The 23,600-nt window shown below is 44.1% G+C and overlaps 1 protein-coding gene and 1 long non-coding RNA gene across 2 annotated transcripts in view; one reads left to right on the forward strand and one right to left on the reverse strand.

Annotated features, from left to right (window-relative positions):
- LOC124001871 overlaps nucleotides 1-1,020 on the forward strand; it is a 10,455-nt gene extending 9,435 nt beyond the window's left edge. The window contains exons 2-3 of the long non-coding RNA XR_006832879.1: nucleotides 271-379; nucleotides 581-1,020. This is a non-coding gene — a long non-coding RNA (uncharacterized LOC124001871). The remainder of the gene's footprint in view (nucleotides 1-270; nucleotides 380-580) is intronic.
- Nucleotides 1,021-1,688: 668 nt separating this feature from the next.
- On the reverse strand, nucleotides 1,689-16,227 carry LOC124001868 (endothelin receptor type B-like). Its single transcript, XM_046308999.1, has 8 exons — nucleotides 15,925-16,227; nucleotides 12,311-12,911; nucleotides 9,865-9,992; nucleotides 6,962-7,160; nucleotides 5,587-5,739; nucleotides 4,958-5,091; nucleotides 4,602-4,710; nucleotides 1,689-3,850 (listed from the first exon to the last, which is right to left on the reverse strand). Exons 2-8 carry the CDS (start codon nucleotides 12,890-12,892, stop codon nucleotides 3,710-3,712), a joined length of 1,446 nt encoding a protein of 481 aa, XP_046164955.1. The 5' UTR covers nucleotides 12,893-12,911; nucleotides 15,925-16,227; the 3' UTR covers nucleotides 1,689-3,709.
- Between the last annotated feature and the right edge of the window lie 7,373 nt (nucleotides 16,228-23,600).

The raw sequence follows: 23,600 nt of genomic DNA on the forward strand, positions 1-23,600 counted from the left end.
TGGAGGAAAATGGAGGAAAACTTTTGGTGAACCTATCATCCTTTCACTACCTCTTCTCTACGCTCGACCCCATCCCCTCCTCCCTTCTCCAGACCATCTCTGGAGATCTTCTCCTCACTTCCCTCATCAACCCATCTCTGACGATCTTCTTGAACCTATCCAGTCAGGCTTCAAAGACGGGTCACTCAACCAAGACTGCTTTTCTCTGTGTCACGGAGGCTCTCTGCACTGCCAAAGCTGACTCTCTCTCCTCTGTTCTCATCCTCCTAGATCTATCTGCTGCCTTCGGCACCGTGAACCATCAGATCCTCCTCTCCACCCTCTCACTGCTGGGCCTCACTCTTGGATTACATCCTATCTGGCAGGCCGCTCCTACCAGGTAACGTGGAGAGGATCTGTGTCTGCACAACGCAGTCTCACTACTGGTGTCCCCCAAGGCTTGGTTCTAGGCCATCTCCTCTTCTAAGTCATTTGGCTCCATCACTAAGTCATATCCATCATATCCTCACATGGTCTCTCCTATCATAGCTGTGCTCATGACACTTAACTAATTTTCTTCTTCCCCCATTCTGACACCCAGGTGGCAACAAGCATCTCGGCGTGCCTGGCAGATATCTCAGCTTGGATGTCGGCCCACCACTTCAAGCTCAACCTAGACATGACGGAGATCTTAAGATGAATGCAACAACTGTAAGTCGCTCTGGATAAGAGCGTCTGCTAAATGGCTAAAATGCTAAAATGACCATCTTGATTTTAAAAAGATATCGGTCACAATGTTTAGGTTGTCTAAGAAGATTTCATGGTGTTCACTTTAAATGTCCAACACAACCTTGTAACTAAAGCCATTGCACTGATCTCAAGCAAAGAGTTGAGAACCTGCAGATTTGATTAAAGTTGTTCTCCATTCTTCTTTTCACCAAATTTTTCACCTGTTTACTTCACAAAAGGCACAAAAGGCATCTCAATAGGTGGTCCAGGAATTGTCTTTTGTTCTCTATGGCTCCTCAAGAAAGGGGAGAGGCCAATGACATCACATCTCCCCATCAGACCAACTCCTTGATGTTTTCAGTTTTGTCTAGAAAACACTATATTTCTCAATGTATTACACCTGTGTACTTTACTGTATTTATACTTGGGATATAGCTTTTCAACAGTAAACATTCTGAAATCGCTGGAGGACGTCTTTAAGTTAACAAGACAAGTTATGTTTAACAGCCCCTCTATTTGGGAGCTCTGATAACAGTCACTCATATGGGCTGGCTTGGTTACATTCCCTCTCTCCAAGCAATTCAGTTCACATCCTCTCAGTTGACATGGTAACCCTGAGGGCGGTGTTGCCAAGCAACAAGCAAGCAGGTCACAGTGCACTTCAAATCACTCCCAGACCGGCTTGTGTTTCCTTCCCACAGACACTAAGAAAATAAAAAAGAGTCCCCATATCCTCTCAGAAAGAGAAGAGTATTTCTGTGACATGCCAGTACAAAGTTCATGACTCCTCAGTAAAGCAATGCGAGAGGTCATACGCTTACAAATTCCAAAGTAATTATATGTCATGCATATCAATGTAAAATGTATAACTCCTTAGTAATGCCATGTTTAATGTTCTTATGCTTACAAATGCCGAAATATTTACGTTATGCATATCAATATAATGTTAGTTTCTCCTTAGTAATGCAAGGCAAACGGTATACACTTAAATGATTTTTATTAGGATAAGCAGCAGCATTTCTGTATGAAACATGAGAAACAAATGTGTCGGACAATAATACAATTTCCTATCGAGGGGTATGATGCCTCTGAATGAACATTATAGTGGTAAGATACCATGTATTGATATGAGTGGTTAAACTGAAAAGCCTTTATCTTTGACACTGTCTGATATGCTGTAGATAGTGCCACAAACACTCAAACGGAAAAAGTGCAAAAAAAGTCGCACACGCACACACACACACACACGCACACGCACACGCACACGCACGCACACGCACGCACGCACGCGCACACGCACGCACGCACGCACGCACACACACACACACACACACACACACACACACACACACACACACACACACACACACACACACACACACACACATTAATTGTATTCATAATACATGTATTCACATATCAAATGTATAAAGCAGTACAGTCACCTAGGTAGCTGATATGATTTAAACACCAACTGGTATATTTATCATCACAAAAACAAACAAAAAACGAATAAAAAAATCCTGCCTCAGACAAAGGACAAATGATAACCACATTCTGTATATATGATAAAGAACATAGCAAAATATAAAACCATATAAAACTTGATATATACGAGCATGTTTCACAAACAGCTTAGCTGTAAATAACAACATTTTCTGTGTCATGTAAAATTCACAGTGAAGTAGGGAAAACGTTTTTATCCCTTTATTTTTGGGGTGAGAACATAGAGGCCCCCTTTTCAATGAGCCTTGAACTGAGACATAATCATAATGTTGTACTTTATGGTCCTGTGGTGCTTGCTGCACCTGGACTTGTTCTTTAAACTAGCTTGGGACTTCAGTAGGGGTCAGAAAACCATTAGTCTTTAAATAACAAGTTAAGAGACTGGGTCTGCTTCCCAAATGGCACCCCCTTCCCGTCTATAGTGCACTACTTTTGACCAGGGAGCATAGGACTATGTAGGGAATAGGGGTCCATTTGGGATGCACTCTGGTGGTTACTCTACACTGGAGTAACTCTACACCCTAAGTGATATTCCAATGGTTGTTGTACAGAGTCTGTATCTGTATAAGGCTATACGGGGGAATTCAAGGTGACACAAGGCACCTTCTCGTTAAAATCACTTTTTCCTTCTTCCCAGCACGTGAAACCTAAACACAGTGAATTAACACTTCCTGGTACGTTTTATCAAACAGAATATAAAACTGTACTGGAACACACACACGTTTACATGGCAAAATCACTTTCATCTATATTAAAACAAATTCACCATACAGAACACGGGACATTCGCTTACTCTATGAAAGTGTACTGCTGTGTATACAACGACCAGCGTATAGTTCCTATGATGGAAGATGCTATAGCGACACTTAAAAAGGACAGTCAACTCAATAGTGCGAGCTCCCCTTCCCTCCACCATCACTGAGTAACAGTTCATTAGGACTCATGGGGGACCATTCTCTCCTTCTCCTCTCGTCCCCTTCTAACAGGGAGCGCTCTGGCCTTCCTTCCCGGGGTTTCCTAGTTCGTCCCAGCAGTGCTGACTGTTTTGTGAACAGAACACGCTACTCGCTCCGCTACTGACTGGCCGGGTCATTTATAGCCTGGGTTCAGCTGCATCCTGTTAGCTACCTTCCCTCTCCCGTCCCCTCCCCTCCCTCCATCCCTCTTCCCCCTCTCTCACGGTACTATAAAGCATCGTTCCCTCCTCGTCTCCCCCTGGCAAAGGGAATGGTATAGTCCAGAGAGACACTGGAAATACTGCAGTGTCCATCATGCCCATTGTATGTTTGTGTCTATATATAAACTCCACTAATTTTCCCCGTGGTTCTATGTCAGGCTCCAGAGCTGCCCAGCAGTGTTCTGTATAAGAAACGTGTGGTGGTGTTTGAAATGTGTGACTCTCCTATTGAGTTGAGAGTCTGTTGTGTTTAGTGCAGACTGGCTGTAGTTGTAGTGAGACCTCCTCGTCCTTAGGGGGCGTCACCTCCTGTGGTGGTCAGTCACTGTCCTTGCGTAGGCTGCGGTCCGTGTGAAGGTTGACGGGCTCTGGGCTCTTGCACTGGATACTGGTCCCGTTCCCGTTTTGTCCCGTGCTGGTCACTGTGGCATCCGAGTGGCACCAGCAACACAGGCAGGACTGGAAGGGGACAAGGGGAAACAGTTAGACACTTGAACAAGGGTACAAGCCTACAAGATTAGAGGCACTATTCATACTGCTGTGGTCATTCTGTGTTGATAACGTTTATTCTTTTGCTGCTACGATAGACGAGGTCCAAGTAGGCACTTTTCTACAGCTTACAATAATGAGGGCTTGTGTAATGAGGGCTGGTAATGCTTCTTTGAACAATAGACTACATAAAACTACATCTGCTCACAGCGTGAGAAGTAGAACACTTTCTATCCTTCCCAAACTCTTAGCCCCAGTTCTGCAGAGAGAGGAAGAGGCACGTTCAGGGTCTGGGAATTGCTGTTATGAGTTAGTCTCAGTCTCTCTCGCTCTCTCGCTCTCTGAGGACAGCTGGAGCTAGGGCATGGCTTATCTTCAGCTCAGGTCTCTAACAGATGTGTACAGTTATGTGACCTCACCGAGTAAATGAGTTCATAAATCACTGCTTTGCTTTACATTTTCTTTAAATAATGTCATCACCAGCGCAAAGCCACAGCCCCTCGGTCGTGGGGAGAGGGAGAGGTTCTCTGTTTGCTTTACTGGCGAGACAGGACAAAGGGTTTGGGGAGGGATGGGGGGGGTAGTGGAGATACTGATTACATGGGGGGAAAGGGAGAGCGAAAGAAAGCGAGAGAGAGAGAGTGAAAAGGATAGAGAGAGATATACAGCAAGACAGAAAAAGAGAGTTGGGTGTGTGTGTATGTTTAGGGATATACTGTACCTTGAAGCAGTTTTTGAACTTCTTGCTGACAAAGTAGAGGATGATGGGATTTATACAGGAGTTTACTGTGGCTAGGTTGATACTCAGGTAATCCAAGACCAACAGGAAGCTGAAAGAAACGACACCTATGTTTTTTGGCCGAACTTCCATTTGAGTTTCATCTCCTTTCAAACATTTTGAATCGTTAAAATTGCAGCAACTCAAATCATGTCCGTCTGTGTTTAGTCTGTTGTGGTTCTAGATCCAGTCGAGTGGTTCCCCACGTATTTCCACCTTTCCATTTTCCAACACACCGTACTGAGTCAGTCGTTTCTAATAATGAGATGACAACAGCAAACAAACATGGCTGCACTCACTTGAGCAGGTCACAGCGTCCAATGTCTCTCGGGTTGTAGACCATCTTCTTGAGGATCCTGCTGAGGTGAAGGGGGAACCAGCACAGAGCGAAGATCAGGACCAGGCAGAACACTGCTTTGGCCACTTCCCGTCTCTGGGGATAACAATAAACAACAGATTAGGAAAAGGTTGGATGATGACGATGAAGGGTGATGAAGACAAGATACTGAGAGTGGAAAACGTATTTAAAAAACCGCTGAGTCATCCTGAGTACTGTATGGTAATGTCTCTGGGGATGTAAACAGACAAAATGTTAGGTTAGGGAGACGCTAGGTTGTTAGGGAGATGTAAGGTAATGTAATGTAAACCGGATAGGCCTGAGAGAGGAAAAGGACAAACCTTTAAAGAGACTAAACATGACGCAGCCCAACCTGGCTTAGGGCCTCCAAAACGCTAGAGGCTCTGGTTACAGTGCGTAACAACCGAAGAGAAGAGAGATCTGATACTAAGTAGTACTATGAATGTAGAAGGCAGTCAGGGTGGGTTATGCAACATCAGCTTGAGAGGCCTGAGAGAGGGCATGGGCTTCTCCTTAAGAGACACTAAACATGAGGCCGTCTGGCCTCAAGTACCTTGTGTGTGTGTGTACCTGTTTGAGGTGTTCACTGAGGACGATGCGGAGGCTGCCGTTCCTGTGGTTGAGCATCTCACAGGTCATCAGAGTGTAGAACACGGCCGTACACATCAGAGGAACGCAGAAGTAGAACCCAAACAACCACCAGTCCTTGATGTTCTTATAGTACTGCAGGAGAACCACAACAGGAGAATGTTAGTACACAGGTTCTATGCAGGAGAACCACAATTCTTAACATGCCAATACTCCAGAAGACTGTCCAGCAGGCAAATGTGGAAAACTGGTTGTATTGATGTCGTAATGAGGTCATTTCAACCAGTTTCACCTGCTAGGTTTGGTAACAAAGCAAGTTGACTTTACCAATACGTCTATGTGATGGCAGTGACATATTCTAATCTACTAAATCCACATATAAGAGGATATTATCATACACCTTTTAAGGAGGATCAGATGCCATTTGAGGATTTTTTTGGCCACAGAATAAACGTTCATCTATAACCTCTGTAACACATGACTAAATTCCTCACTCCAGGAGGGTGAGATACTGTCTGTCATACCTGTTCTATTGAATCTGGATTCAAATGAAATGACCTAAACCTCAGCATGGTTTGGTCATGATATGGGATTTAGTATCTTTTGTGTTGCATGATGTGAACTAGACACACACATGGCTCAGCTTGAAGGAACCATACATCAGTTGAGCTGTAATTGCTGTTGTGGCCTGCGATTAATTATGTTCTCCAGGCTTGTGAACAAAGAAAGTGATCACCTCAGAGATTCTCTCTCTGAGGGGAAAAAAAACGTATGGAGACCTCTGTCAGAGTTCAAATGCTATTTGGGTTCAAGTACTATTTGACATTTTTCAAGTACTTTGTGTTTGCTCTAGCCTACCTAGAGTGCCAGATGTTTTTAGGACAATTCTATTCGTCCGTTAAGCCAAACAAGCTCAGTCAGCTAAAGTATTTGAAATGATATTTGAACCCAGGTCTGGCCTCTGTATGCTTCCTTTCACCATATTTCTAGCTCTTTGGGTGGTTCCACCAAGAATGTCAGAGAAATGAATGTCAGTACGATAAATCTACCACTGTATTTATAACAATTACTTTTCATGCCAAGTATTTGGACAGATGGAATTGTTTTTGATAGGTCAGTGCAAGGATACACCACCACAGGAAATCATGGACTCTCAGATTGACTAACTTAACACACATGTACGGTACTGTAACCCTACTTTAATCACTTTTGTCATTTAAATCATAATGAATAAGAGAGGGGACCTGATCCTAGATCAGCACTCATACTCTGAGACGCTTTGTGGGACAGAATTGTTTGTATACAGGTAATGGGATTATTTGAAGTGCAGAAGCGTCAACAAGAAAATGGGTCGTACCATCATGAAGTCAGTCTTGGGGTAGAGCATGCATGTCCGTATGGTCTCGTTCCTGTAGTTGAATTCAACCATGTCGAAGCCGATGGCCTCTGGGACAGCCAGGACCATGGACAGCACCCAGATGGACACGATCTCCATGGCCGTCCGAAGAGGAATGCCTACTCCCTGGACCCTGCTCCATGACGCCACTGCACGGTACCTGGGGCATAGAGGGACACAAAGAATGAAAGGGTGAACATGGTGGGGTAAGGTAGGGGTTAGAGCAGAGCCAGGGCTGTGGACCTTTCAGCAACAACTGCTGAGGTGGAACTAATAAGCAGCCCAGCGGCGAAACTAGTTGTAATGAAGTCATTTCCACCAGCTTTTAATGGTTGTAATGAAGTCATTTCAACCAGCTTTTAATGGTTGTAATGAAGTCATTTCAACCAGCTTTAAATGGTTGTAATGAAGTCATTTCAACCAGCTTTAAATGGTTGTAATGAAGTCATTTCAACCAGCTTTTAATGGTCGTAATGAAGTCATTTCAACCAGCTTTTAATGGTTGTAATGAAGTCATTTCAACCAGCTTTGCCATCTAGGAGGTTCAAGTGACTGTGAAAAGTGAACCTATTTTAGAGACACTTCCAGGACTTGAATAATAGACTTACTTCAAACGTTTAACCCTGCATGGGAACATGATTTTGAGAACCACAGAGATATGGTGAGACAACTACTGGAATACTTGTTCATCTTATTACAGTACCCATTATGTTGGGTCAACTCAGCTGTACATTGTAGGATAAGCTCTATGAACTGACTGCATGGCAGTAGACCAGACACACACCGTATCGTATTGAGAGAAAAATGATCCAAGTTAAGATTTAAGGAACAACAGATAATAATCAACTGTTTATCCTCAGAATCTAATATTCATTGTTTTGTGAAGCCTCCAAACAAGCGTTGGCAGGAGCTATGGTCTGTTTCTTGACGCTTGTTTCCTGTGTTCCAAATCATGTTTGCTTGTTTATTTCATTAATAGGCACCGCTTGTCTAAATGTTTTAGTAAAACGGTGCATCAAGATTTTATGGCTTGAACAATATATTTTTCATGATGCACTTGAATACCCTTGTCAAACAACATGGTGTCATTTATATTTCACCCAGCTGGTAATGCATCCACATTCTCTCCTCTCTCTCTCTCTCTCTCTCTCTCTCTCTCTCTCTCTCTCTCTCTCTCTCTCTCTCTCTCTCTCTCTCTCTCTCTCTCTCAAACAGAGAGGAACGAGACACAACGCATGCAAACCAGGCGAGATATGCTGCATGTTTTCTGAGAACAAAATGGAGACCATCTGCTATTGAACTCGGCTCTATCACTCACTAACATCACTCACTCACTCACTCACTCACTCACTCACTCACTCACTCACTCACTCACTCACTCACTCACTCACTCACACTCTCTCTCTCTCTCTCTCTCTCTCTCTCTCTCTCTCTCTCTCTCTCTCTCTCTCTCTCTCTCTCTCTCTCTCTCTCTCTCTCTCTCTCTCTCTCTCTCTCTCTCTCTCTCTCTCTCTCTCTCTCTCTCTCTCTCTCTCTATGATGGGAGTCATTCAGCATAGCTGGTATGTTAAACTGGCTTCCATCCCTTTAGATCCAGAACAGGCCTCCTTATGCTCTTATCTCTTATGTCTGCTAACTCACAGACCAATGAAGCCGGACGTCAGCCCCTCACTTTCACTCTGCTGATAAACAGGACCGACTGTGTTAAGTGTTACAAGAACTGGAGGGAGTGAGATGGGAATACAAGTCTAGTCGTGTAGCAACAGACACAAAACAATCAGAGTTAAAAATTTGAGAATAAACATGTTTAGATTTGAGAATAAAACTACTCCTGCACCTTGATGGCAAAGCTACCCCTCTTCAGGGAGAGAAACGTCTAAGACCACAAAGCGTCTCAGAGTAGGAGTGCTGATCTAGTATCTGATTTGACTTATGGATCACGATGAATGGTAATGGGAGAGCTCCATTATTACTGACGTTACAAACTTCCAGAATAAACTGCCTTTACCGTACTACCCCCACTAAGGAGTTAAACTAACTCCCAACCTGTGGTTTCCTTTAAATCAAATTAGGGAAGTCATTCATCTTTCCTGGTCAATTTGTCTCAGCCACTCCCATACATAGAGTGGGCTATCTCATGAAGGCTTTACGGTTCAACAAACACTTTTGGTTTGAATTCAAACCACGACAATGTTATTTATCATGGTGTTGGTGAGTTACTGGCTAAGGTTGAGGGTCTGAGGGTGACTTTTTTTAATAGAAAAAAAGTTTAGAGAGGAGTTTTTTTCTTTGATACATACATATTGTAAAGTAGACTACATTTCACAGAAAAACAAGTATTATTTGACTGATTTTCATTTGGAGTTTACCGTAACCTACATATAAAGATTCACAGAACTGAAAGGCCAGAACAGAACAGAACTCGACGGCGCAAACACTCCATGAGTCTGGAACCAATACATTTTTACAAGATAATAGAATCCTATTCCAGGGAGCAGAATATGTCTCTATGGAATAAAATGCATGGTCAGATTCAGCTACAGCTCATACGTTAACCTTGGTAAGTGTATGCCTGCCAGACAATGCATTTGACAGTAAACGAGTAATGTGTATAATGCTTCAGAAGCCTTACCCCTTACTCCCTAGACACTCTCGTAGATCTGAAAGAATTGGATAGGTGTAGGCAATAGTCTATCACAAAGCAGATGGAAAGAAACACCATATTGCTTATTGCTTATGTTGTTTATTAATTCTATAAACATTCATATGCAAATACAGATATTTCTTAGGCTTTTTTCTTTGATCCTGTTAGATTAGCTACCATTGGTTGATTTTGGAATTCAGCAGTGGTACATGGGACTGACCTGTCGACGCTTAGGGCACAGAGGTTGAGGACGGTGATGCCCACAGAGGCCTTCTGAAGGAATGGTACCAGCTTACACAGACACAGCCCAAAGGAACTGTCATCGAAGGGGAACCTGGTGGCAAGGAGCTGCAGGGAGAGAGAGAGAGAAAGAGAGAGAGAGAGAGAGAGAGAGAGAGAGAGAGAGAGAGAGAGAGAGAGAGAGAGAGAGAGAGAGAGAGAGAGAGAGAGAGAGAGAGAGAGAGAGAGAGAGAGAGAGAGAGAGAGAGAGAGAGAGACTGTCAGCACATCGTAGAAGACAGTATGTACGCTTCAACTCACAACGGGCTTTGCATCATCAGGAAATAACCACACACCTTAGATGGCATTTAGCCAGTTGGCACGTCCCTGTATTACAAACCCTTTCATAAGATATCAGAAATCCATAATGGTCGTTATTAGCCAGTATGGTAACTGAGAAGACAGAAAAAGCATGTAAAAAAATCAATTGAATTGTGAAAGAACAATACCTGCTGTGAAGAGAAATAATAATAACAACAACAACAATAATAATAATGGACTAGCCCTTATATCGCTTTCTTTACTAACTAGTAAGGGATCAATTATAAAGGATTGAGGTTAGAGGATCACATGTTTATCTCCTCTTAGCTCAATTCCCATTGTCCTTAGGGTGCGGACTATCTTTAACCACGGTACTGTAGCAGGCCCTTCCCAACAGGCAGGCTAGTCTCAGTCACATCAGAGGGCTTTCATGGTACGTCCTGACTTCATTCTGATTCTGAGTACAGTCCAACAGCAGGCCCATATGCGCCTCATCATCTTCATACAGTACATCATTGAGTCAGGTCCTACAATAAAACCCTAGCAAGCCAACCCTGGAACTGTACCTTAAAGTGACATCCTTTCTTTAATTGGACTTCCAGGCATCTATAAGCACCATTTCCCATAGCCTCTTATAAGAAGAGCTCCCTAAACAAAACAACTCACAGCTCTCCCTGTAGAACAGACTGCTTAAACCACCCTTTGTCATTAGGAAGTAGTCTTGGCAGCTGTTGTTGAACCAGGAATCGACATGGGCCGAACAAAGAGAGAAAGAGGGGATTAACCCAGAGTCCTTGAGAGGCCGGGCCAAAGGAAGCACTTCACGGGTGCATCCTTGTCCCTCTATTGTTCACTTGGAGCGCTAGGCGGTTCCATCTAATCAAAAAGTCTCGAGAACATGGGAGTTGGAAAGGAAAGGGGGCCACGTCACTGTGGGTGTGTGTGTGTGTAGCATGTGTCCGTGTGTGTGTGTGTATGTAGTATTGTGTGTGTATGTAGTTTGTATACGATTAAATTTGGAAACTGCGTCAAACAAACCGGAAAGGAAGTGAGCTGGGCCTCCCTACAGCACATGTCCCTGTAGTGCAGACATATTCACAGGGAGTGTTTGGCCTGAAACCAGAGTTGTACCTACGGCACTACTTTTCCTCACCAGTACAAAGGGACACTGTGATTTATCCTTCATGTGTGTAACTGAAACTCCCTAATACAGGAAAGACCCCCCCCCCTTTGTACATGTAGAGAATCATCTGTCCCGGGACCCTGGCACTTCCATCTTCCATATGTGCTGACACAGTGTGATGAAACTGTATACCGGTAATACTAAACAGGTGTCTACACCACTTCTCTTCACAATGAACTGAGCATTCCCAATGTACTGCACTACATCCTATTAAGAACCATGACCTGTTCAACCAATGTATGTGGACCCAATGGAAAATATGCTCATTACTCTCAAGCAATAATACCACAGCAGGTAAGATAACGTCGTAAATCATCTGTGAGATCTATCTAGCTCATGTTAAAGTGAACCCACATGGGGGGGGTAAATGGACTACGGTCTAATGGGTTTAAATGGCTCACACTGGACACGTGATTCATCATTTAACCAGACCCATTTATTCTGAGTGTAGCGAGGTTCAAGTGTGATCGGAGATAAGAGAGCTGGAGAGGAGAGCTGGTCCTGTGACAAACCACGGGTCAGAGCAGGGCCACTGATATGTGTGACCGCAGTCTGATTGGTCTGATACCATTGTTTATTTAAGTCTGGGCCTCTCCCTGCTTCCTTCATCACAAAGAGCTACCCAATGAAGATAAAGTAGTACTACTACTGACTGAAACTTTGGAGAGCAACATGATCTTTGGGGAGCCTTCTAATGAATAGTTTATTTATTTGTTTTCTCCTTTCTTTTCTCTGCCTCTCTCTCTCTCTCTCTCTCTCTCTCTCTCTCTCTCTCTCTCAATTCAAGGGGCTTTATTGGCATGGGAAACATATGTTTACATTGTCAAAGCAAGTTAAATAATCTCTCGCTCTCTCCTTCTCTCTGAGATGCAATTATGCTTCAATTTATCCATGCAAAATTCACTGTGATGTTCAGTGTACAGGATGGATATGCGTCTCTTACCTTGTAGACGTTGATGGGTATATCTATGGTGATGTAGATGAGGTCTCCCAGCGCCAGGCTGGCGATGAGGGCATTGGGCCCGTTCCTCATGCACTTATTCTGGTAGATAATTCTCAATAGGGTGGCATTGCCCACTATGCCCACCACAAACACCATGATAGAAATCACTGTGTTGATGTATTTGAAATGGCCTTGAATGGAAGTGGCGATGGTGCATGGTGGAGGGGCCCTTATCCTGGTGATGTTTGTGGCCCCAGACCCAGCTCCGACCCTGGGCCATTGGGGCCCCTGGTGGCCCCTGGTGGAGATGGGGCTCCCATGCTCCAGGAAGGGGCTGCTGGTGCTGTGGAAGCCCAGGGGTTGGGGGGTGATGTGAGTGTTGTGGAGGACCAGGTCCTGGTCTGGGGGTAGTGAGTCCTTCTCCACATTGTCTGTGGTGCTGTTTATCTGACACATTCCAGGGCCAGGCAGGGCGGCCATGACGGCCATTAGCACCAACACATGTACGATTGGGGCGACCATTATAGAACACATTCCACGCTTTGTCTCAGGAGATGGACAGATAGTGTAGGGGTTCCCCATATACTGCTGGTGGTGAGAGCTGGTGAGCGAGAGAGACAAGGGAGGGGAGAGAGATAGAGAGAGGGGGAGAGCAAGTTAGAGAGAGAGGGGGGAGAGCGAGAGAGAGTGAGAGATAGAGATAGAGAGAGAGAGAGATGAAGGGAGACAGGGAAAAAAGTATATGAGTTATTTCATCCAGCAAACTTTGCAAGCAATGCAACAAAACAAAACTTCCTCAATTGAGGAAGAAAGTATACTTTTGTCCGAATCTTCTAATTTCCCCGCCACAACTCAAATGTCAATCCAGGAACATCTCCTCAGAAATGGAGCCAAAACCAGAATGTGTCAATCAAAAGTTCCACATCACAGTGGATCTTCTCCCATCCTCTCCAACTGCTAGGGGAAGTAAAACAACCTCCTTCAGACTTCAAACAGGTTTTGCCAAGGGGGCACAGATGGGAAGATGCCACGACTGGTTACAGTCAAACAATATGATGGGTTATGAAGAGTCTCCTCTTTACATTACTTCATTTCTGGAAGTAATAATCAGCACAGCCTTTGTGCTAATAGGAGTGTGTGGGCTACAAGCACATACAGTGCCTTGCGAAAGTATTCGGCCCCCTTGAACTTTGCAACCTTTTGCCACATTTCAGGCTTCAAACAAAGATATAAAACTGTATTTTTTGTGAAGAATCAACAACAAGTGGGACACAATCATGAAGTGGAACGACATTTATTGGATATTTCAAACTTTTTGAACAAATCAAAAACTGAAAAATTGGGCGTGCAAAATTAGTCAGCCCCTTTACTTTCAGTGCAGCAAACTCTCTCCAGAAGTTCAGTGAGGATCTCTGAATGATCCAATGTTGACCTAAATGACTAATGATGATAAATACAATCCACCTGTGTGTAATCAAGTCTCCGTATAAATGCACCTGCACTGTGATAGTCTCAGAGGTCCGTTAAAAGCGCAGAGAGCATCATGAAGAACAAGGAACACACCAGGCAGGTCCGAGATACTGTTGTGAAGAAGTTTAAAGCCGGATTTGGATGCAAAAAGATTTCCCAAGCTTTAAACATCCCAAGGAGCACTGTGCAAGCGATAATATTGAAATGGAAGGAGTATCAGACCACTGCAAATCTACCAAGACCTGGCTGTCCCTCTAAACTTTCAGCTCATACAAGGAGAAGATTGATCAGAGATGCAGCCAAGAGGCCCATGATCACTCTGGATGAACTGCAGAGATCTACAGCTGAGGTGGGAGACTCTGTCCATAGGACAACAATCAGTTGTATATTGCACAAATATGGCCTTTATGGAAGAGTGGCAAGAAGAAAGCCATTTCTTAAAGATATCCATAAAAAGTGTCGTTTAAAGTTTGCCACAAGCCACCAGGGAGACACACCAAACATGTGGAAGAAGGTGCTCTGGTCAGATGAAACCAAAATTGAACTTTTTGGCAACAATGCTAAATGTTATGTTTGGCGTAAAAGCAACACAGTTCATCACCCTGAACACACCATCCCCACTGTCAAACATGGTGGTGGCAGCATCATGGTTTGGGCCTGCTTTTCTTCAGCAGGGACAGGGAAGATGGATGGAGCCAAATACAGGACCATTCTGGAAGAAAACCTGATGGAGTCTGCAAAAGACCTGAGACTGGGACGGAGATTTGTCTTCCAACAAGACAATGATCCAAAACATAAAGCAAAATCTACAATGGAATGGTTCAAAAAAACATATCCAAATGTTAGAATGGCAAAGTCAAAGTCCAGACCTGAATCCAATCGAGAATCTGTGGAAAGAACTGAAAACTGCTGTTCACAAATGCTCTCCATCCAACCTCACTGAGCTCGAGCTGTTTTGCAAGGAGGAATGGGAACAAATGTCAGTCTCTCGATGTGCAAAACTAATAGAGACATACCCCAAGCGACTCACAGCTGTAATTGAAGCAAAAGGTGGTGCTACAAAGCACCACCTTTTAACTTAAGGGGGCTGAATAATTTTGCACGCCCAATTTTTCAGTTTTTGATTTGTTCAAAAAGTTTGAAACATCCAATAAATGTCGTTCCACTTCATGATTGTGTCCCACTTGTTGTTGATTCTTCACAAAAAAATACAGTTTTATATCTTTGTTTGAAGCCTGAAATGTGGCAAAAGATCGCAAAGTGCAAGGGGGCCGAATACTTTCGCAAGGCACTGTATTACACACACTCACGCAAGCTCTCACACACACACACACACACACACACACACACACACACACACACACACACACACACACACACACACACACACACACACACACACACACACACACACACACACACACACACACACACACACACACACACACACACACAGAGAGAGAGACAGGCAGGGCTTTATATTATTTTGACAATGCGCCCCTTGCGTGGCTTCTTCAGTGTGGTTTCCTCTGCCCTGCATTCTCCCTTCTGGTTTTAATTTAAAGACTCAGACTAGAGGTTAGAAAACAATGAGACATTTTAACATGAAAGAATTAGATCAGGCTCATGTCTAGTCAGTGTTATATTACACAATACAGCTTTTGTATTGTTTGAGAGTTGATATTATATTAAAATATTAAAATATATTTTTTAACCAGTTAGAAATTAACTCTACTATCAATAGGTAAATCAAATACTTACATTTATATAATTGCCAGGTTATATTCAAAGTAATATAATAGTGTATTTCAGGTAAAACTTTACAGAGTAGTTAAAAACCCTTTCTATGAATGTAACATTTCGTCTCACCGAATTCAGACCAAGGAGGTAAAGAAAACTGAGATCTGCATTTGAATTCTTTTTCATCACAACAGAACACAGTGCCTCTCCAGCTAGCCATGAAGAGTGTTTCATCCTGTTCAAAGTCCCAGATGTCACCTAGTTAGTACACAAAAACCTATTTAGCATCAAGCACTTCATGTAGCATCACCGTTTAGCATCAGCCACCACACTACTGGGACCCTGTGTGACAGCACGTAAACTGATATATTGATAAATAATAAATAGGTTTGGTTTTCACCTACCGCTCTGCTCTCCTAAAATGTCTGCTCCTGCCTCCCCTGTTGGAACCGTCAGGCGAACTTTCTGTTGAAGCCCCTAGACATCTGAATCACATCACATGAGTAATTAACCAACTATCAAAGTCGCAGAGTCGGAGTTAGTGTCCCACTTGGTTTGGTTTGCCCAACGTACGTGGCAGTGTGCTGCCTGTGAGGTGCTGCGCATTAGGCTCTGGGTTTTCCTGTGGAGAGTTGGGAGCGTGTGTGTGTGTGTGTGTGTCTGTGTGTGTCTCAGAGCGCAGCAGGAGTGGAGGGGGCACTTTGACTGAGAGGGACGGTAAATCTCCCCCTCCCCTCGGTAACAGGCCCCCCATAGGAAACATCTCTCTCTCTCTCTCTCTCTCTCTCTCTCTCTCTCTCTCTCTCTCTCTCTCTCTCTCTCTCTCTCTCTCTTTTCTCTCTCGTCTCTCTCTCTCTCGCCTCTCTCTCTCTCTCGCCTCTCTCTCTCTCTCTCTCTCTCTCTCTCTCTCTCTCTCTCTCTCTCTCTCTCTCTCTCTCTCTCGTCTCTCTCTCTCTCTCTCTCTCTCTCTCTCTCTCTCTCTCTCTCTCTCTCTCTCTCTCTCTCTCTCTCGTCTCTCTCTCTCTCTCTCTCTCTCTCTCTCTCTCTCTCTCTCTCTCTCTCTCTCTCTCTCTCTCTCTCTCTCTCTCTCTCTCTCTCATCTCTCTCTCTCTCTCACACGTCTCTCTCTCTCTCATCTCTGCACCGCCTGCTGAAAATCATCTCAGGGGCAGTACGCACTCCGATACACACACTCACGCACCGGGTATCTGGGAACCACACAGTACCCAGTCAGTATGCCCCTCTCTCCTCTCCTCAAATCCCAGATCAGATTCTAGCCCTGTACACGGCTCAACTGTTTCTTCCCATTAAAGGAAACCGAGATTAACATCGTAAGGAAATGTGAGGAGGGCAGTCGGAATGAAATGTGCATGTCCCAGTCGTCTTGATTTGAACATGTTGAGATGGAAAGGGAAGAGAGCGGAACCAAACTTTCTTTGAAGCATTACTTTTTACAATCATAACTCTGTGGGTGGCCAAAGTTAAATCACCACATCTGTACGTGCCACACAAGCTGCAAGTGTATCAATCTCTTGTAGCATGCCTTAAATAAATATGCATGATTATTCCACTTAATTAGGTTTGTCAGCTGTCATATTCACCAAACAGTAAATAAACTAGTTTGAAACTAAACAAAGGAATGTTTGATATATTGTCCTATAGACATGTACGGCACAAAGTACATAATGTCCAGACAGATACAGTAGATGTTGTGAGTTGCTAGGTAACAAAGAAGAGTGAGGCATTACAATAATGATGAGGGATGTGAGTGCCTCTCCATCGGTGTCCATTACTCGTTCCATAACTATACTACACTTAGCAAATGGGCCCGTTATCAATACATTGTCTAAAAGCAGGAAGAGAGGCTATCCAAGCAGGCCAAGGTCGGCCCTTCGCTCTCCCAACGAGCTGACACAGCAACTGTTTAGCTAAATAAAGAAGCTGGACAATGGAGTTCCAAATCACGAGGAATATAAGATAACGTGCAAACAGATAAGGTACACACACACACACACACACACACACACACACACACACACACACACACACACACACACACACACACACACACACACACACACACACACACACACACACACACACACACACACACACACACACACACACACACACACACACACACACACACACACACACACACACACACACACACACACACACACACACACACACACACACACACACACACACTGCTTGATTACTTGTGAGCCCCAGGCCTTGTCGAAGTCAAGGGCCATTCCTAAAAGCTGATTGAACATCCTCCGAGAAGACAAAGTAGTGTTTTCTGTATCAGCAGCACTCCAATATTCCCTTCCCTCCCCCGTGCCCTTCGCTGGGACATTCTCCTGGCCTAAGGGTAGGCTTCTTTCCATTAAGGTCAGGCTGGTACATTCTCCTGGCCTAAGGTTAGGCTTCTTTCCATTAAGGTCAGGCTGGTACATTCTCCTGGCCTAAGGTTAGGCTTCTTTCCATTAAGGTCAGGCTGGTACATTCTCCTGGCCTAAGGGTAGGCTTCTTTCCATTAAGGTCAGGCTGGTACATTCTCCTGGCCTAAGGGTAGGCTTCTTTCCATTAAGGTCAGGCTGGTACATTCTCCTGGTCTAAGGGTAGGCTTCTTTCCATTAAGGTCAGGCTGGGACATTCTCCTGGTCTAAGGGTAGGCTTCTTTCCATTAAGGTCAGGCTGGTACATTCTCCTGGTCTAAGGGTAGGCTTCTTTCCATTAAGGTCAGGCTGGTACATTCTCCTGGCCTAAGGTTAGGCTTCTTTCCATTAAGGTCAGGCTGGTACATTCTCCTGGTCTAAGGGTAGGCTTCTTTCCATTAAGGTCAGGCTGGTACATTCTCCTGGTCTAAGGGTAGGCTTCTTTCCATTAAGGTCAGGCTGGTACATTCTCCTGGCCTAAGGGTATGCTTCTTTCCATTAAGGTCAGGCTGGTACATTCTCCTGGCCTAAGGGTAGGCTTCTTTCCATTAAGGTCAGGCTGGTACATTCTCCTAGCCTAAGGGTAGGCTTCTTTCCATTAAGGTCAGGCTGGTACATTCTCCTGGTCTAAGGGTAGGCTTCTTTCCATTAAGGTCAGGCTGGTACATTCTCCTGGTCTAAGGTTAGGCTTCTTTCCATTAAGGTCAGGCTGGTACATTCTCCTGGTCTAAGGGTAGGCTTCTTTCCATTAAGGTCAGGCTGGTACATTCTCCTGGTCTAAGGGTAGGCTTCTTTCCATTAAGGTCAGGCTGGTACATTCTCCTGGTCTAAGTTTAGGCTTCTTTCCATTAAGGTCAGGCTGGTACATTCTCCTGGTCTAAGGGTAGGCTTCTTTCCATTAAGGTCAGGCTGGTACATTCTCCTGGTCTAAGGGTAGGCTTCTTTCCATTAAGGTCAGGCTGGTACATTCTCCTGGCCTAAGGTTAGGCTTCTTTCCATTAAGGTCAGGCTGGTACATTCTCCTGGCCTAAGGGTAGGCTTCTTTCCATTAAGGTCAGGCTGGTACATTCTCCTGGCCTAAGGGTAGGCTTCTTTCCATTAAGGTCAGGCTGGTACATTCTCCTGGTCTAAGGGTAGGCTTCTTTCCATTAAGGTCAGGCTGGGACATTCTCCTGGTCTAAGGGTAGGCTTCTTTCCATTAAGGTCAGGCTGGTACATTCTCCTGGTCTAAGGGTAGGCTTCTTTCCATTAAGGTCAGGCTGGTACATTCTCCTGGCCTAAGGTTAGGCTTCTTTCCATTAAGGTCAGGCTGGTACATTCTCCTGGTCTAAGGGTAGGCTTCTTTCCATTAAGGTCAGGCTGGTACATTCTCCTGGTCTAAGGGTAGGCTTCTTTCCATTAAGGTCAGGCTGGTACATTCTCCTGGTCTAAGGGTATGCTTCTTTCCATTAAGGTCAGGCTGGTACATTCTCCTGGCCTAAGGGTAGGCTTCTTTCCATTAAGGTCAGGCTGGTACATTCTCCTAGCCTAAGGGTAGGCTTCTTTCCATTAAGGTCAGGCTGGTACATTCTCCTGGTCTAAGGGTAGGCTTCTTTCCATTAAGGTCAGGCTGGTACATTCTCCTGGTCTAAGTTTAGGCTTCTTTCCATTAAGGTCAGGCTGGTACATTCTCCTGGTCTAAGGGTAGGCTTCTTTCCATTAAGGTCAGGCTGGTACATTCTCCTGGTCTAAGGGTAGGCTTCTTTCCATTAAGGTCAGGCTGGTACATTCTCCTGGTCTAATGGTAGGCTTCTTTCCATTAAGGTCAGGCTGGTACATTCTCCTGGTCTAAGGTTAGGCTTCTTTCCATTAAGGTCAGGCTGGTACATTCTCCTGGTCTAAGGGTAGGCTTCTTTCCATTAAGGTCAGGCTGGTACATTCTCCTGGTCTAATGGTAGGCTTCTTTCCATTCAGGTCAGGCTGGTACATTCTCCTGGCCTAAGGGTAGGCTTCTTTCCATTAAGGTCAGGCTGGTACATTCTCCTGGCCTAAGGGTAGGCTTCTTTCCATTAAGGTCAGGCTGGTACATTCTCCTGGTCTAAGGGTAGGCTTCTTTCCATTAAGGTCAGGCTGGTACATTCTCCTGGTCTAAGGGTAGGCTTCTTTCCATTCAGGTCAGGCTGGTACATTCTCCTGGCCTAAGGGTAGGCTTCTTTCCATTAAGGTCAGGCTGGTACATTCTCCTGGCCTAAGGGTAGGCTTCTTTCCATTCAGGTCAGGCTGGTACATTCTCCTGGCCTAAGGTTAGGCTTCTTTCCATTAAGGTCAGGCTGGTACATTCTCCTGGCCTAAGGGTAGGCTTCTTTCCATTAAGGTCAGGCTGGTACATTCTCCTGGTCTAAGGGTAGGCTTCTTTCCATTAAGGTCAGGCTGGTACATTCTCCTGGCCTAAGGGTAGGCTTCTTTCCATTCAGGTCAGGCTGGTACATTCTCCTGGCCTAAGGTTAGGCTTCTTTCCATTAAGGTCAGGCTGTAGCAATCATCTCATTAAACAACACTTTGGATCACATCGTCATTTTAATGAAAACAGTGTGTCTGACGTTATCAGAGTCTCCTGTGGAAAATGTTACCTTGTAAAAGTGGAAATATTTATGAAAATCAATTAATAATGTTTTGCGTGCCATGTCATACCAGGAAGAGATGGAATATGAGAGAAAATATCAACTTTTTATATAGTGTAAACACATCACTTAGTATTAATTGTTTCAGATATTTTATGCATTTAATCATTGGTTGACTATTAATTGTATAATAATAATGAAAAATATCACGTAGATCAAAACATCTTGTGCCTTATTTTGGTAATGAACATTTAAAGACTTAACAAAGGCTTTCCTTTTTAATTAATCCCCAATAACAGATTCACTGATCCCATCCAATTATAGTACACTTGTGAAGGTACTTTACCTACTTAATATAAATTGTGACTTCATTGGATAATGCTAATATCTACCGCAATTTAAATTTAAAAGGATTGTGTTTTCTTTAATTGTATCCATAAATATCTCATGGCTTCTGAATTAGTTATTGGTCAACAGTGGCGTTATCTTTTATTCATCGGGACGTGATTCGCTGACGGGTCCCCTGGTTGCTGCAGCCTGGCATCAAACTTCGACGCCTCCATCATTGTAACTTTTGAGGGGTTTCGCTAGCTGCTAGTTGGAAGTCTTTGTTAATAAAACCATTAATATATAAATGATGGAACTTTTACCTGGGTCCCAGTTGCCACGGCTTTCATGTTGTTGTTGTGTTGTTGTCTGACTGTTCATCAGGTATTAATGGCATTCTGTGTGAACTCGCTGGATGGCAGGCTGCCTGGTAATTCATATGCTTGTTCTCTGATGGCATCTGTCGAAGTGTGCTCTCTGCACATTGGTACATACCCTGTGGGAAGCAACCCACCCAGTCCCACACTGAGTGGGATGTAAGCAATTTCTTATCTGGGGCACTTGCTCCAAATGACAAAAAGGGAAAAGAGAGAGAGAAATGGGAAAGAAGTTAGAGGCCAATTTTATTGTGACAATCAGTGACAAACTGTAGTGACTTTTTCTACTTTGACTGAATTTGTTGGTTAATAGGAGAGAGGGACTACTGTGACGACAGATCGACTTGGAAAAGGGAATGCAGGATAACTCAATGATGGAAGTATAATCACAGTTGTGATAGTGTAATTCATGTTAGCATATGAGTTCAATTTATTTCATTACGATATGCCATCGGACCGTTATCCAATCAAGATTGGATTAAGATCAGAATGGCTGAGGTTGAGTCAATAAGGAATAATGGGAAATTACTCATCAAGCCTGTGAAGAAACACGTACTGTTGTGAAATACATATGTCAGACTTTTGCAGAGGATCCCAAAATCCTAATTTTCCTGAATCTGACATCGCTAATTTTGGCTGAAATACGTACTCGGACTAAGATGAGTTTTGTGTTTTTACTGTCTTTTTGGGGACAGAGCAGGGTCAAATGCCATAAGAAGGGTGGCTCCTCGCTCTCTCACAACTAGAAAAAAAATGTGTTATTCATTTCAGTTCCCGGAAAGAGGAAAGCACATCCCTAGAACTAGGTCTGCACCAAGTCACAGAAAAACACAGCCATTTTTCCAGCCAAAGAGAGAAGTCACAAAAAGCAGAAATAGAGATAAAATGAATCACTAACCTTTCATGATCTTCATCAGATAACACTCATAGGACTTCATGTTACACAATATATGTATGCAACCGCTGTGTCAGATTTCAAAAAAGCTTTACCAAAAAAGCACACCATGCTATAATCTGAGTACAGCGCTCTGAGACCAAAATAAGCCATATTGATATCCGCCATGTTGTGGAGTCAACAGAAGTCAGAAATAGCATTATAAATATTCACTTACCTTTGATGACCTTCATCAGAATGCACTCCCAGGAATCCCAGTTCCACAATAAATGTTTGATTTGTTCGATAAAGTCCATAATGCATGTCCAAATACCTCCTTTTTGTTTGCGCGTTTAGTACACAATCAAAACTCACGAGGCGCGGGCAAGTCCAGGCGAAAGTTCAGACGAAAAGTCATATTACAGTTTGTAGAAACATGTCAAACGAAGTATAGAATCAATCTTTAGGATGTTTTTAACATAAATCTTCAATAATGTTTCAACCGGAGAATTCCTTTGTCTGTAGAAATGCAATGGAACGCAGGTCGCTCTCACGTGAGCGCGCGTTATCAGCTTATGCCACTCTTGTCATGTTTTGTCATTGATTATCATGTCTTGTCCCTGTGCTTCCCCTTCTATTCGTTTCCCTCTGCTGGTCTTATTAGGTTCTTTCCCTCTTTCTATCCCTCTCTCTCCCCCTCCCTCTCTCACTCTCTCGCTCTCTCTTCTCTCTATCGTTCCGTTCCTGCTCCCAGCTGTTCCTATTTCCCTAATCAATCATTTAGTCTTCCCACACCTGTTCCCGATCCTTTTCCCTGATTAGAGTCCCTATTTCTCTCCTTGTTTTCCGTTCCTGCCCTGTCGGATCCTTGTCTATTATTCACCGTGCTGTGTCTATGTATTGCCCTGTCGTGTCGTGTTTCCCTCAGATGCTGCGTGGTGAGCAGGTGTCTGAGTCTGCTACGTTCAAGTGCCTTCCCGAGGCAACCTGCAGTTCTTGATCAAGTCTCCAGTCTGTTCTCGTCATTACGAGTAGTATTATGCCTTTTGTTTGTAAAGTACTTTACTGGATTAAAAACTCTGTTTTCGCCAAGTCGCTTTTGGGTCCTCATTCACCTGCATAACAGAAGGATCCGACCAAGGAATGGACCCAGCGACTACAGATGCTCGTAACACTGCCGTCGAGATCCAAGGAGCCATGCTCGGCAGACACGAGCAGGAATTGTCTGCTGCTCGCCATGCCGTGGAGAACCTGGCCGCTCAGGTTTCCGACCTCTCTGGACAGTTCCAGAGTCTTCGTCTCGTGCCACCTGTTACTTCCTGGCCTGCCGAGCCTCCGGAACCTAGGGTTAATAACCCACCTTGCTACTCCGGGCAGCCCACGGAGTGCCGCTCCTTTCTCACCCAGTGTGATATTGTGTTCTCTCTCCAACCCAACACATACTCTAGCGAGAGAGCT

Source organism: Oncorhynchus gorbuscha, linkage group LG17 (assembly GCF_021184085.1).
Source record: "Oncorhynchus gorbuscha isolate QuinsamMale2020 ecotype Even-year linkage group LG17, OgorEven_v1.0, whole genome shotgun sequence".
Classification (NCBI taxonomy): Eukaryota; Metazoa; Chordata; class Actinopteri; order Salmoniformes; family Salmonidae; genus Oncorhynchus; species Oncorhynchus gorbuscha.

Coding starts and splice junctions, on each gene's coding strand:
- LOC124001868 (XM_046308999.1), bottom strand. CDS start 12,892: ATGGGGAACCCCTACACTATCTGTCCATCTCCTGAGACAAAGCGTGGA. Junction 5,092..5,586: donor TCAGTGAACACCTCAAACAG/GTACACACACAC, acceptor TGTTATCCCCAG/AGACGGGAAGTGGCCAAAGC. Junction 3,851..4,601: donor AGTTCAAAAACTGCTTCAAG/GTACAGTATATC, acceptor GTCCCCTTCCAG/TCCTGCCTGTGTTGCTGGTG.